At 42.1% G+C, this 12478-nt stretch overlaps 1 protein-coding gene across 1 annotated transcript in view; it reads left to right on the forward strand.

The window, feature by feature from the left end:
- Positions 1 to 12478, forward strand: part of LOC129820248 (kin of IRRE-like protein 3) — a 333546-nt gene that overhangs the window by 185020 nt on the left and 136048 nt on the right. The window contains exon 2 of the mRNA XM_055877288.1: positions 8945 to 9094. Within this exon, the coding sequence (XP_055733263.1) occupies positions 8945 to 9094 (150 nt within the window). The remainder of the gene's footprint in view (positions 1 to 8944; positions 9095 to 12478) is intronic.

The following is a 12478-nucleotide window of genomic DNA, read 5'->3' on the forward strand; positions in this document are numbered from 1 at the left end:
TGTTTACTGTGTACGCAAAGCAACTGCAGTGTGGTTTAAAGTGAACAGAGTCGTGTCGAAACACGAGAAAGGGACAAAAGCGTGATCTTCATGCGCTTTCATCTTGGGTTTAGATGAAGTAAAACTTGTATTTGATTGGCAGCATTTGGATTTATGTTTTCCATTTCAGCGATAATGGCCTAGGGCCGCGTTTGAGCGCCTTTTGTCCGTGCAGTGGAAGGAGGATCAATCAGAAAATAAAAGTTGTTCAAGATACAATTTCTTCTCTTTTACCCTCTACCCTTATTGAAGCTGGAGAAAACACAGGAGTCACAGTATGTTGCCTGAAAAAAAACTCTTGGGCAATGTTTATATCTTGGCTGCCCTTAAGTTTTGCTCTATCTAGGCGGAATGTAATTGTCTCTTGTAGAATTTACTTAACTCCGGTGGAACAGGATGTGTACCAGATTCATTAATGTAGACATGAACTGACCAAATTTAATTTGGTCATAGAGTTTGTCTTTTTGGGGGGCAGAGCTCCTAAGAATATAATACTCAGCATTACATTTTTTCAGATGCTCTTTTCCAGAGCGACTTATAGGAGCAATTCGAGATTTTTCACCTAGTCGGCTTGGGGATTTGACCCAGCAACCTTTCGGTTACTGACCCAACACTCCTAACCGCTAAGCTATGTGCCGCCCTACCTGCCGCCCCTACTGCATGCTTTGCAACCGTATATTTGTACAGTTACATTTACATTTAGGTCATTCAGTCAGTGCATTCAAGTAAAGTAGATAAAGTAGTAGAACAACTACTGTACATGTAAAAAGTAAAAATGTTATGTAACCGCTAGTGAGAATGTCGTTGTAGTTAAATTGGTGAGTTGGTTCGCTGGCGGAGAAGCTTGTGGATGAGCAAGAAGCAGATGGGAGCACAAAGCTCCCTGCTGAAATCTCCCCTAAACCATTGTTAATTGGAAATAAAATAAGAGCTTTTTTCATTTAGTAGTTAGCTAGGATGAACGCAACTCAAAGAGCTAGAACTGATACCATTGATTCATTTGAGAGGTACTTGTTCTAATTGAGTTGAAGCATGATTACCTGAATACATTTAGCCAATCTTACAATTATTTCGAATGATCTTTTGTCAATTCAATAGTGTTTCAATAACACAGTTCAATTAAGTAGATCAAAGAAGAGTCTTGGTGGTTCCAGACTTTTTCCATTTAAGAATGGTGGAAGCCATCGTGTTCTTGGCGATCGTCAATGCTGCAGAAATGTTTTGGTACCCTTCCCCAAATTTGTAGCTCGACACAATCCTGTATCGGAGTTCTACGAACAATTCCTTCGACCTCGTGGCTTGGTTTTTGCTCTGAAATGCACTCTCTATAAACTGTGGGACTTTATATAGACTGGTGTGTGCCTTTCCAAATCATGTCCAATCAATAGAATTTACCACAAGTGGACTGCAATCAAGTTGTAGAAACATCTCAAGGATGATCATTGGAAACAGGATGCACCTTTGCTCAATTTTGAGTCTCATAACAAAGGTATACTTAAGTTAATAAGGTAACTTGATGAATTGAAAGGAAGTGCAATTTTCCCCAAAAACCCAACCGGTTATCATCCAAGGTCTGTCTGCAACCAGACAAGTAACAATAACATTTTTCACAGAGGACCCATGGGAGGCAGCGTGTAATGGTTTTATGTTTGGCACACTGCGGCACATTTTCATTCTTTATCATTTGGTTTTTCTATCTTGAAAATGCTGATAAGCATTCAGGAAACACATTTGGTCAAATCCTTAGAAAACATATTTCAAAGTACTGTAGACTGTAGGTGGACCGTGGCAATCCTCTGTAAAAAATGCCATTATACACACCAGATTAATTCAAAGCCTGTTTGTTTTTTCTTTTTCTTTCTTTTTTTCTTCCTCAGATAGAATTACATTTTCTCCTCCCGACAATAACAATACAAAGGGTACCCGGAATGACAATGAAATGTAACCCTTTTTGGCACAGCTGTTAACAATTCACATTGCACTGACAGGTACCAAATGGAGGTAATAATACTTTTCAATCTGCTACTGTGACACTAGCGCTGTAGCCTAGCATACGCAGTCAATGCAATGTAGTCCCCACCAAATCGACAGGGCACACAACCCCATATTTCACTCTCTCCTGTTTTAGTTTTACGTCACCCTGTGGTCCTCTCCGTAGAGGAGTGTGATTGGACTACGACGGTGATGAGACTGTATGGTTCTCAGCACTCTGGCACTAAATCGCTGACACTGTTATTAATGGCACACATTTCCATCTTGCTGCGGAAAAGCCTTTCACAGTCCACTGCAACAATTAAATAAAGCTGTCCCCTCTTTTCAGTGTTCTCAACAGGTAAGGGAATATGAGGCTCTGCTCGTAGGCCTAATTGCATTTCAGTAAATCCATGGCCAACGGGAGAAATCGATCCCTGTTATACCGTGCATATTGCATAGGCAAACACAACTAGGAACGACGTGCTTGTGTTAAATGCTGCTTTAAATCTTGTATCATCTTGATAGCTGATGTCATCAAATTTGTGAAGTATTTCCACATGAAAAGTAATACGATGTTGGTTATTTGAATGAAAAAAGCATTTTCCCATCAAATACTATATGTACAGTGTTCATCAACCATGTAGTACAAGGGCAATTCCACAGTAACAGAGTGATGCTGAGAGTGATTCTTCACTGTAAAATGTATGTCAAACAAAACCAATGATTGCACAGTTAAATAAACCATATAACTCTATGCACAAGGACTACTTTTAACAAAACATTTAAAGAACAATGCAGATCAAAGTTTGGTAACAGAATGACGGCACAAACAGCACACACTGTCATTCTGTTACCAAACGTTGCATCTGCAATGTTCTTCAAGTAAATGTGTTTTTGTACACTTTTCTGTGGAAATTGTTCAAAGTAGTCCTTGTACATATCATTGTATGGTTTGTTTAACTTTGCAATCATTCGGTTTTGTTTGGCATTCATTTTAAAGGGAAAAAAACAGAGTCTCAGCATCACTCTGTTACTGTGAAATTGTCCACAACATATCTCAGTGACCCTGTCAAAATGAATTATCTTCAGTAGCCATGACTCAAGATGAGATTTTCAGACAAATGTAACTGTCATCAGATTGGCACGGCAGCGATGTATTGAGGTTTCCAAATGAGATGACTCATTTGTGAATTCAGCTTACGTTTCTCTTGAGTCCTTTCTGTGGGTGTAGACTTTGGTATTGTCTTGAGTAAGACATGGCGAAAACAAAGTGTTATATTTTGTCTCGTAACAACAAAACATTCTGGACTTCTGAGAAATTCAGTCCCCAGCTAATGCCGAATGTTTGTGGGTAGGCAAAATGTTTGCTTTTGTGCTGGAAGAGTTCATGTAATTTGGCATTCTGATTGCAAAATAAATTGAAAAGCTTAAGGCAAACAGAAACTTGATGTAAAAGAAGTATCCTTGACAAAACATATTTATTTATTTTGATTTGACTGAGAGTGTTTTCGCCCACTGAGAAGCTGGCGATGTGATGATGAGATTCATTTGTTCAATTCAGACTCCCATTAGAGCTAGCCATGCTCTGCAGAATCCCTGTTGTGAGGCACCACTAGGAGTACAGGGCTAGATTGAAGCATTACATTGCACCCTCACAGATTCTGAGAAATGCAATGCAAATGTGAACAGACTTTGCCATTAAGTCCGTCTTGGGGGATTGCACTCTTTCTGAGGTTATCTATGAGGTTTCAAACTGTCCGTTTGTATGTTAAAACTGTCAAACCAGAGTCATATTTTGGAATTCTGAGATGGCCTTTTGGTGGTAGTACTAGGAAAAACATTTGCTGTGGAAAGTCAATATGAATATTGTTTATTAAGGTCGCCAACAGTGACAAAGACAATATTCAACTGGGCTGTTTATCATGAGTAGAAGTAGACAGTTTGTGAAGGCAGTTGTATTTCCCTTATGCATACAGCACAGAGTAGAAATACTGCTGACACATATGTTGTCTATGAATCAGATACTCATAAGTCCCAGGTCAACAGAACATAGAATGCACCTCAAAATGGTGAATCTCAATGTATTTCCTTGATTCCTCGCATTCTCTCCCCTCACCTCTTCCTCAAACTGATGATCTGAGGTTCCTCCCCTCAGACCATCTCCTCCAATGCGTTTTTGAGGAAGCAAGGAGAGACAATGAGAGCCATTACAATTTAGATTCACCGCTAATGTTGTTTTTTGTGGTGTTGGCCATCTCGTCATATATCCGTCCTGAGATGCCTTGAGAGCTTCTCTCCAATGACTGGGACAGACATGAATATTGAGTACTGACACTCCTGGGGTCAAGAAGGTCGCTGTGATTAAACGTAGGAGAGGGTATAGAGGAGGCATATTTTAGGAACGGAATGGCGTAGAAAGCCAAGAGACAAGCACATAGATCCCCTTCTCAAGACGATTATGGTTTCACCCGGGGAACGTCCCAGTATTTTCTACTACTACTTACTTTACTTTTTTTACTACCTGACACTGTCACCCTTTACTAAAGTGAAGACCATGTGGACAGTGACATGGCCAAGATATCAAGTCCTCTGTTACAAAAGGAAACAGTACACTACATGACCAAAACTATGTGGACACCTGCTCGTCGAACATCTCATCCAAAATCATGGGCATTAATATAGAGTTGGACCCCCCATTGCTGCTAAAACAGCCTCCACTCTTCTGGGAAGGCTTTCCACTAGATGTTGGAAAACTTTGGCGGGAACTTCCTTCCATTCAGCCACAAGAGCATTAGGGAGGTCGGGCAGTGATGTTGGGCGATTAGGCCTGGCTCGCAGTCAGCGTTCCAATTCATCCCGAAGGTGTTCAGCGGGGTTGAGGTCTGTGCAGGCCAGTCAAGTTTTTCCACACTGATCTCGACAAACCATTTCTGAACGGACCTCACTTTGTCATACTGAAACAGGAAAGGGCCTTCCCCAAACTGTTGCCACAAAGTTGGAAGCACAGAATCATCTAGAATATGCTATAGCATTAAGGGGCCTAGCCCGAACCATGAAAAACAGCCATTATTTCACCTCCACCAAACTTTACAGTTGGCACTATGCATTGGGGCAGGTAGTGTTCTCCTGGTATCTGCCAAACCCAGATTAATCCGTCGGACTGCCAGATGGTGAAGCGTGATTCATCACTCCAGAGAACGCGTATCCACTGCACTAGAATCAAATGGCGGCAAGCTTTACACCACCCCATCCAACGCTTGGCATTGTACATGGTGAACTTAGGCTTGTGTGCAGCTGCTTGGCCATGTAAACCCATTTCATGAAGCTCCCAATGAACAGTTATTGTAATGACGTTGCTTCCAGTGGCAGTTTGGAACTCAGTAGTGAGTGTTGCAACCGATGACAAATTATTTTGACGTGCTACCATTTCGTGGCTTAGCTTGGCTTGTTGCTCCTAAATGTTTCCACTTCACAATAACAACACTTACGGTTGACTGGGGCAGCTCTAGCAGTGCAGTAATTTGATGAACTGACTTGTTGGAAAGGTGGCGATGCCACGTTGAAAATCACTGAGCTCTTCAGTAAGGCCATTCTGCTGCCAATGTTTGTCTATGGAGATGTCATGGCTGTGTGCTCGATTTTATACACCTGTCAGCAACGGGTATGGCTGAAATTGCTGAATCCACTAATTTGAAGGGGTGTCCACATACTTTTGTATATATAGTGAAGATTGATTCAGAAATTATTGGATGTTTGACTCAATTTGGGAGTAGACAATGAGCCTCTAAACTACACTCATTCCCAATGGTGTTGTCGCCAAATCGAAATTAAACCATGCCTTCTAAATCTGTGAAACGCTGCTACCCTGCCTGGATGAGCTAAACAAATATTCCCCTGAAGAGCACCAAAAATGCCTCATGTTACAGAATGTTGATTCCACTAATGGACTCTGAGAAAATGGTTGATTGTCTGGGGAGCAAAGCATTGTAACTTTTTAGCCCGATCAATATTCAACATGCCATCCATCTTGCAATTGTCTGGATCTGGACCAGGGGATGACTGGTAGATAAATAATCTTAAAGCAAATAACAAAATATCTTCTCTTTTGCAGGTTTACGTCAAGTAACGAACACATGTTACTACAGCAAGGGCTCTTGATAACATGAACAAAATATATAAGATAGAAATACAGGTTACCGTATAAGTCATATTCAGTATATATAAATGAGACATCTTATGAGCTGTGACTGTCAGAATGGAAAGGGAAAGGAAAGGGGGATATATTGTCAGTTGTACAACTGAATGCATTTGTCACGCCCTGGCCATAGAGAGGCTTTTATTCTCTATTTTGGTTAGGCCAGGGTGTGACTAGGGTGGGCATTCTCGTTTCTTTATTTCTATATTTTCTATTTCTTTGTGTTTGGCCGGGTGTGGTTCTCAATCAGAGGCAGCTGTCTATCGTTGTCTCTGATTGAGAATCATACTTAGGTAGCTGTTACGAATCCCGACGAAGATGGTGCCTCTTCCCGTTCGGGCGGCGCTCGGCGGTCGTCGTCTCCGGCCTACTAGCTGCCACCGATCCCCTTTTCTGTTTAATTTAGTTTTGTCTGATTTGTTGCACCTGTTTTGTGTTTAGGTTTATTGTGGGCTATTTAAACCCAGTTGGCCCGCCGACTTTTGTGAAGGCTTGTTTTTCTTGTTTTTCTGTGAAGGCTTGTGGTGTCTGTTCCCTGTGGATTTTTGTCCTGTTTGTTTTGGACTGTACTTGACACGCCTTTGGATGTGTGGCGTAGCCGTCTCGTGTTATATCTTTTTTGGAAATATTAAATCCACTTGCTACTCACTACCCTGCTCTCTGCGCCTGACTCCTTTATCACCACTACTGGAATTGTGACAGTAGCTTTTTTCTCACCTGTGTTTGTGGGTAGTTGTTTTCTGTATTTTTTTAGTTACCTTACAAAACTGTTAATTTCTTGCGTTGTTATTTTTGTTCTAGTGTTCAGATTTAATAAAATATCATGAACACGTACCACGCTGCGCTTTGGTCCAGTCATTTCCAGGAAGAGGATCGTGACAGCATTCAAATGAAATGTGTCTTCTGCATTTGTGAAACATATACCCTAAGACAAGACTATGTTTGCATCCCAAATAGCAACCGATTCCCTACATAGTGCACTGCTTTTGACCAGGCCCTATGGGCCTGGTCAAAAGTAATGCACTAGACAGGGGATAGGGTGCCATGTGGGACATATAATCCTCTCTACCACACTAATATAACACAGCAGTTCTCTGTTTGTGTCTTTTAATGTTTGTCATTTAGCAGACGCTCTAATCCAGAGCAATTTACAGGAGCAATTAGGGTTAAGTGCATTGCTCAAGGGTACATCAACAGATTTTTCAAGTAGTTAGCTCGGGGATTCAAACCAGCAACCTTTTGGATTAAAAGACAGAAATGTACCATTAAGTAAATAGTAAAGACGTATCCTGTATAAATGTTTGCACTCCGTGTACTGAAGATATTCATATGGTGGAATCCCAAAATAGCAAGACCTCAAATTATGTGTTATTTTCTTCAGTGAGATGCTGGAATACAGGAGGCTGCCAATAGCAACTAAATTATCCTCATAACTTCTTCTGTGTGACATTTTAAAATAATCGGTTCAAGGACATACATCCGATGGTGTATTATAAGCAATTTATGGTACCATGATTGTCCTCTAAAAATGTTTTATTTACACAAAGATTCGCTATAATGGGGGGGGTCCTGTTTTCCACCAACAATGTCTGTAGTACTGTGGTCGTCCTTCAACGTCCGTGGCTTTAATGAGAGGGATCAGTCGCTGGTGGGAAAAACTGTCTGTGGGGGGAAAAAAAACATGTTTTCGACTCTACCCTCATACAAAAAGGTATGAAAGCCGTCTGTGTCCTGCATGTACCTTGTACTGAACCCTCTGTCTGCTTATATTCACACCCTTTCAAGATGTGTTCTCTAAATGAGGTTAGCTGCTGTCAGCAATGCACCACTCCACTGCCTTCCCAAACCGAAGCCACCCAAACTGAAGTCATTTTCTGCGATGAGGGGTGAGATGGTAATGAATGATGCCGAAGACAGATTGGGTTGAACAGCTGCATGGGCTCATTTTGATTTAATATTTGCTGTAATGCATTTTCCGTTAAAAAGGTAATTGAATAGAAACGCTCGCCTAATATCTGGGCTCATCGGTATTGTAAGTCTTACATCAACTTAAATGACTGGGAATGAAAGTGTGATTATTTCTATGTGAAAATGGGTCAAAGTATTAATGAATGTGGGATGATGTGGCCGGATGCCAGTACCATCTCCTGTGCTCTTTTTCACTACACTAACCAATCCCCATTCATTCAACCATCCATGGATGCTATCTAACTATACACCGAATAGTCACCTGAGCTGTGTCCGTAGGACAGCCTCAATCTCAGCAAGATTTAAACCTGTTTGATCAGTCTCTCCGTTCATCTCTGCTTAGCCCGTTCAATAACATTTTTGGTTTGTAACTCCACTAACAGCTCCATAGCTTCTGTATACTTATTTTCCCTGGCCTACAGTGGCAACATTGCTATTAGGATTCATTGTCATACACACAAAAAGATTGAACAATGCTTCATCAATTCAACATCTACCCTGACGGTACCCCATTGGATGCACAGTAGGTTACTGTGGCTCAGTTGGTAGAGCATAGCACTTGCAATGCTAAGGTTGTGGGTCCAATTCCCGCTGGGGCCACCCATACGAAAATGTACAGTATGCACGTGCTATTGTAAGTTTCTTTGGATAAGAGTGTCTGCTAAATGGCATATGACACGATATGTCTGTGAATAAAATGAAATCATATCGAAACTGTTGATCAAAAGTTGCACTGTTTTGACACAATAACCTTTTTCTCTGTTCCAGGGGCCAGTGCAGTGTTCACCCAGCAGCCCACAGACTTGGTGGTGGTGGCAGGTCAGCCGGTGACCCTGCCCTGCTCCATCCCTGGTTACCACGGCATGGTGCTCTGGCTCAGAGACGGCATGGCCCTGGGGGTCAACAGGGACCTCTCAGGTAGGAAAGCCCCTCACTTTACTTAGAATGGTGATAATGTAGCATTCATGAAGCATTCATAAACCCTACATATGTTTAAATGATATTTTATAAATTCTTATGACAGTTGTTATGGAGTGGGTGTTATAATGTGTAATGCCAATGCCGCATAGCACTAGATAAAATCATTTATAAAGAGCATATAAACATAGGGTAGTATAACTCTTTATGTCAAGCATATTAAGGCATTATGAAGGCTTTCTGAATGCTAAGCTTCGTTTTGTTGTTTTTGGCTTCATCTTTCTTTCCTCCTCTCCCAACTAAACTCTTTATCTACCTCCCTCTTTCTCTCTCTATCTTCCTCGAGCAGGGCCACTTACCTTTTAGCTTTTCTACTACTCTCTCTTTCTTGGGCAAGGCTTTCAGTCAATCTGCTTTTTGTTTTCTCTTTCTTCACCTTACTCGTCTTCCTATCTAGCTCTCTTTCTCTCTGTATTATAGCGTACGTCTCACCTTCTTCTTGCTTCTCTTTCCTTTCCTCCCTCGCTCGAGTGATTCCCTTACCTGTCTTCTTTTCCAGCTCTATTTCTCTCTCTATTCAACATTTCTCCTTTTTTCTCTTCCTCTCCTTCCATCCTCTCTTGGACACAGCCGTTACCCATACCCTCCATTTCTCTCAAAAGCCCATACCGTCCATCTGTCTGTCCATCTCTCTCTATTGCGCTCCTACTCTTAGCAACTGTTTCTTTGATCTGCACTTTTCCTTTCATTACTTTCATGTAATTAAAAAAATCCTTCCATGGTCTCGTCAGGTAGCTGTCACTTGTCACATCTGGACAAATGACAGAGCAACGCCACAGAGCAATGGAGTATTTATAGTTTGATCATTAATTAAAAGAGCCACTTCACATGGCACAAGAGTCACAAACACACTGATTGTGTTATTGCTGCTTTCAAAGCTCTCACAAGTGTTTTGAATATATTTCATGGTGCGCATTAATCAGAACCCTCTTGTGAATTATTAAGCAAAGACAAATTCGGGGGTTACATGGCAACAGGCTTTTTGAATAACGTGAGAGAAACGGGGGATTGGGCACAATCACAAACATCATATTGTCGTAAGTGCAAATGATATGGTAAATGGCCAATATTGCTAGAGGTTAATCTGTGGAGGATCCACACACTAAATGTTTTCATTTAGAGGCAAAAATAACAAAAACGAATTGTTTGGCTGTTAGGCCATTGTCAGTGTGTGTTGATTACTGCTTGAGTACCTTTATGTTAATACCATAATTGTTTTCTTTGTTGTTTTCAAATGATCCTACTCCTCTGCATTAGTTATCTTACGACACTGCAGTTGTCACATGAGAGGTCTTTGAAAATTTACATTACAGCCAGAAAAACAATTTCTCAATCTGGCAGAATACATTCAACTCAACTAACCCTACACACCAGCCCTCCAAACTGCATCTGGGTTTAAAAAAAAAAAGTAAACATTTGAAAGTTGCAGCAATTTATCGCAACATCTGCTGCTCCGGCAGATGGTTAAATTGTGTTTTGCTCATTTCCAAAGCGGCAGAGAGTCTCCTTCCCAAATCTTTCCTCTGGCTGTTTTCAAGACCATTCCGTCGCTCTGATGGCTGCCTGAGGAAATCATTCCCCACAATCAGCTTTCAAAGCTGTGTGGGGAACACTGCACTGGCCCCTGGAACAGAGAATAAGGTTATTGTGGTGTTTGGATACTGTAGGTAGAATGGCGGTCAAATACTAGATGAATCGGCATTAACAACCCACCTTGTAAACAATTTTACCCAATAAATGTATTTGAAGGGATGTGGTGCACGGCACACTCGACTAGATAAACTCTTTGAATAAAATGTTCAATAACATCAAAATAAAATAATACACCTGCGTTTACAGTATGGCAATGGGTATAATGGGTATAATGCCATCTCATCAGATTTGATTCCTTCTCTTACAACTCCTGATATGCCAATCTGTTACATTGTCTTCCCCTGTAGACATTGTCTGCTTTTGCCTCAGTCCCCTGTTCTATTTTGTCATGGACAGAGTTTCCATAGTTGGGCCTGGGAGAACAATCCCATTACGTCCATACAATCCCACTTCAGGTCCTTTTAGTGTGTGAGAGAGTGAGGGAGAGTGAGAGTGAGAGAGGCGCATAGAGAGAGAGAGAGAGGCGCATAGAGAGAGGTGCATAGAGAGAGAGAGAGAGAGAGTGAGAGACAGCGGGGGAGAGAGAGAGAGAGACAGCGGGGGAGAGAGAGAGAGAGACAGTGGGGGAGAGAGAGAGAGAGAGAGACAGCGGGGGAGAGAGAGAGAGAGAGAGAGAGAGACAGCGGGGGAGAGAGAGAGAGAGACAGTGGGGGAGAGAGAGAGAGAGAGAGACAGCGGGGGAGAGAGAGAGAGAAAGACAGCGGGGGAGAGAGAGAGAGAGAGAGAGAGAGAGAGAGAGAGACAGCGGGGGAGAGAGAGAGAGAGACAGCGGGGGAGAGAGAGAGAGAGAGACAGCGGGGGAGAGAGAGAGAGAGAGACAGCGGGGGAGAGAGAGAGACAGCGGGGGAGAGAGAGAGAGAGAGACAGCGGGGGAGAGAGAGAGAGAGAGAAAGAGAGAGACAGCGGGGGAGAGAGAGAGAGAGACAGCGGGGGAGAGACAGCGATCAATGACAGCGGGGACAAGTGTGAACTGGAAAGGTTATCTCCCGGCCGTGTGAACTGTGGACAGTGTTTACTCTTAGTGATGACAGGAACATTTGACCTCTTAGCCAATGCTAAGTTATGAGAGGGAAGACAGCAGGGCTACATACTGACAATGGATCGAAAAAACGATTGAGCAGTAAGAGATAATGGCACATAAAGTTAAACATAATTAGCATATTTGACTGAATAGGATATATTATGGCAATGAAGTGGTGTGTTAAATCAAAGGTCAAAGTCAATGAAGGAAAATCAGATTTTTAAATGCAAATATAGAGCGATGAAATGGTTTTCGAAAGAAAGCTGCCCTAGCCTCTTGCTTTCTCTCCATCTGTGAATTGCACTCTTCCCTTTTCCACTCTTTTAATTGGAGCGAGGGAGTGCTCACTTTGCATGTGTCCTTTACCTTCTCTCCTGTTTCCCTTTGATCTGGCTCTACTCAGGTTGTGTCCCAAATGGCACCCTATTCCCTTTATATTGCACTGCTTTTGACCAGGGCCCTACGCTCTGGTCAAAACTACTGCACTATATAGGGAATAGGGTGCCATTTGAGTTGCGGTGAGACAGTGTTCATTGCCGTTTTCTCCCAGTGATGTGTCAGTTAGGTGCCTCCTACATACTGAAATACATCACCGTCCGCCTGAACCCTCTCCTCTCAAACTAACTAATTCTGATGGATCCATCGCCTCT

Source organism: Salvelinus fontinalis, chromosome 2, assembly GCF_029448725.1.
Source record: "Salvelinus fontinalis isolate EN_2023a chromosome 2, ASM2944872v1, whole genome shotgun sequence".
Classification (NCBI taxonomy): domain Eukaryota; kingdom Metazoa; phylum Chordata; class Actinopteri; order Salmoniformes; family Salmonidae; genus Salvelinus; species Salvelinus fontinalis.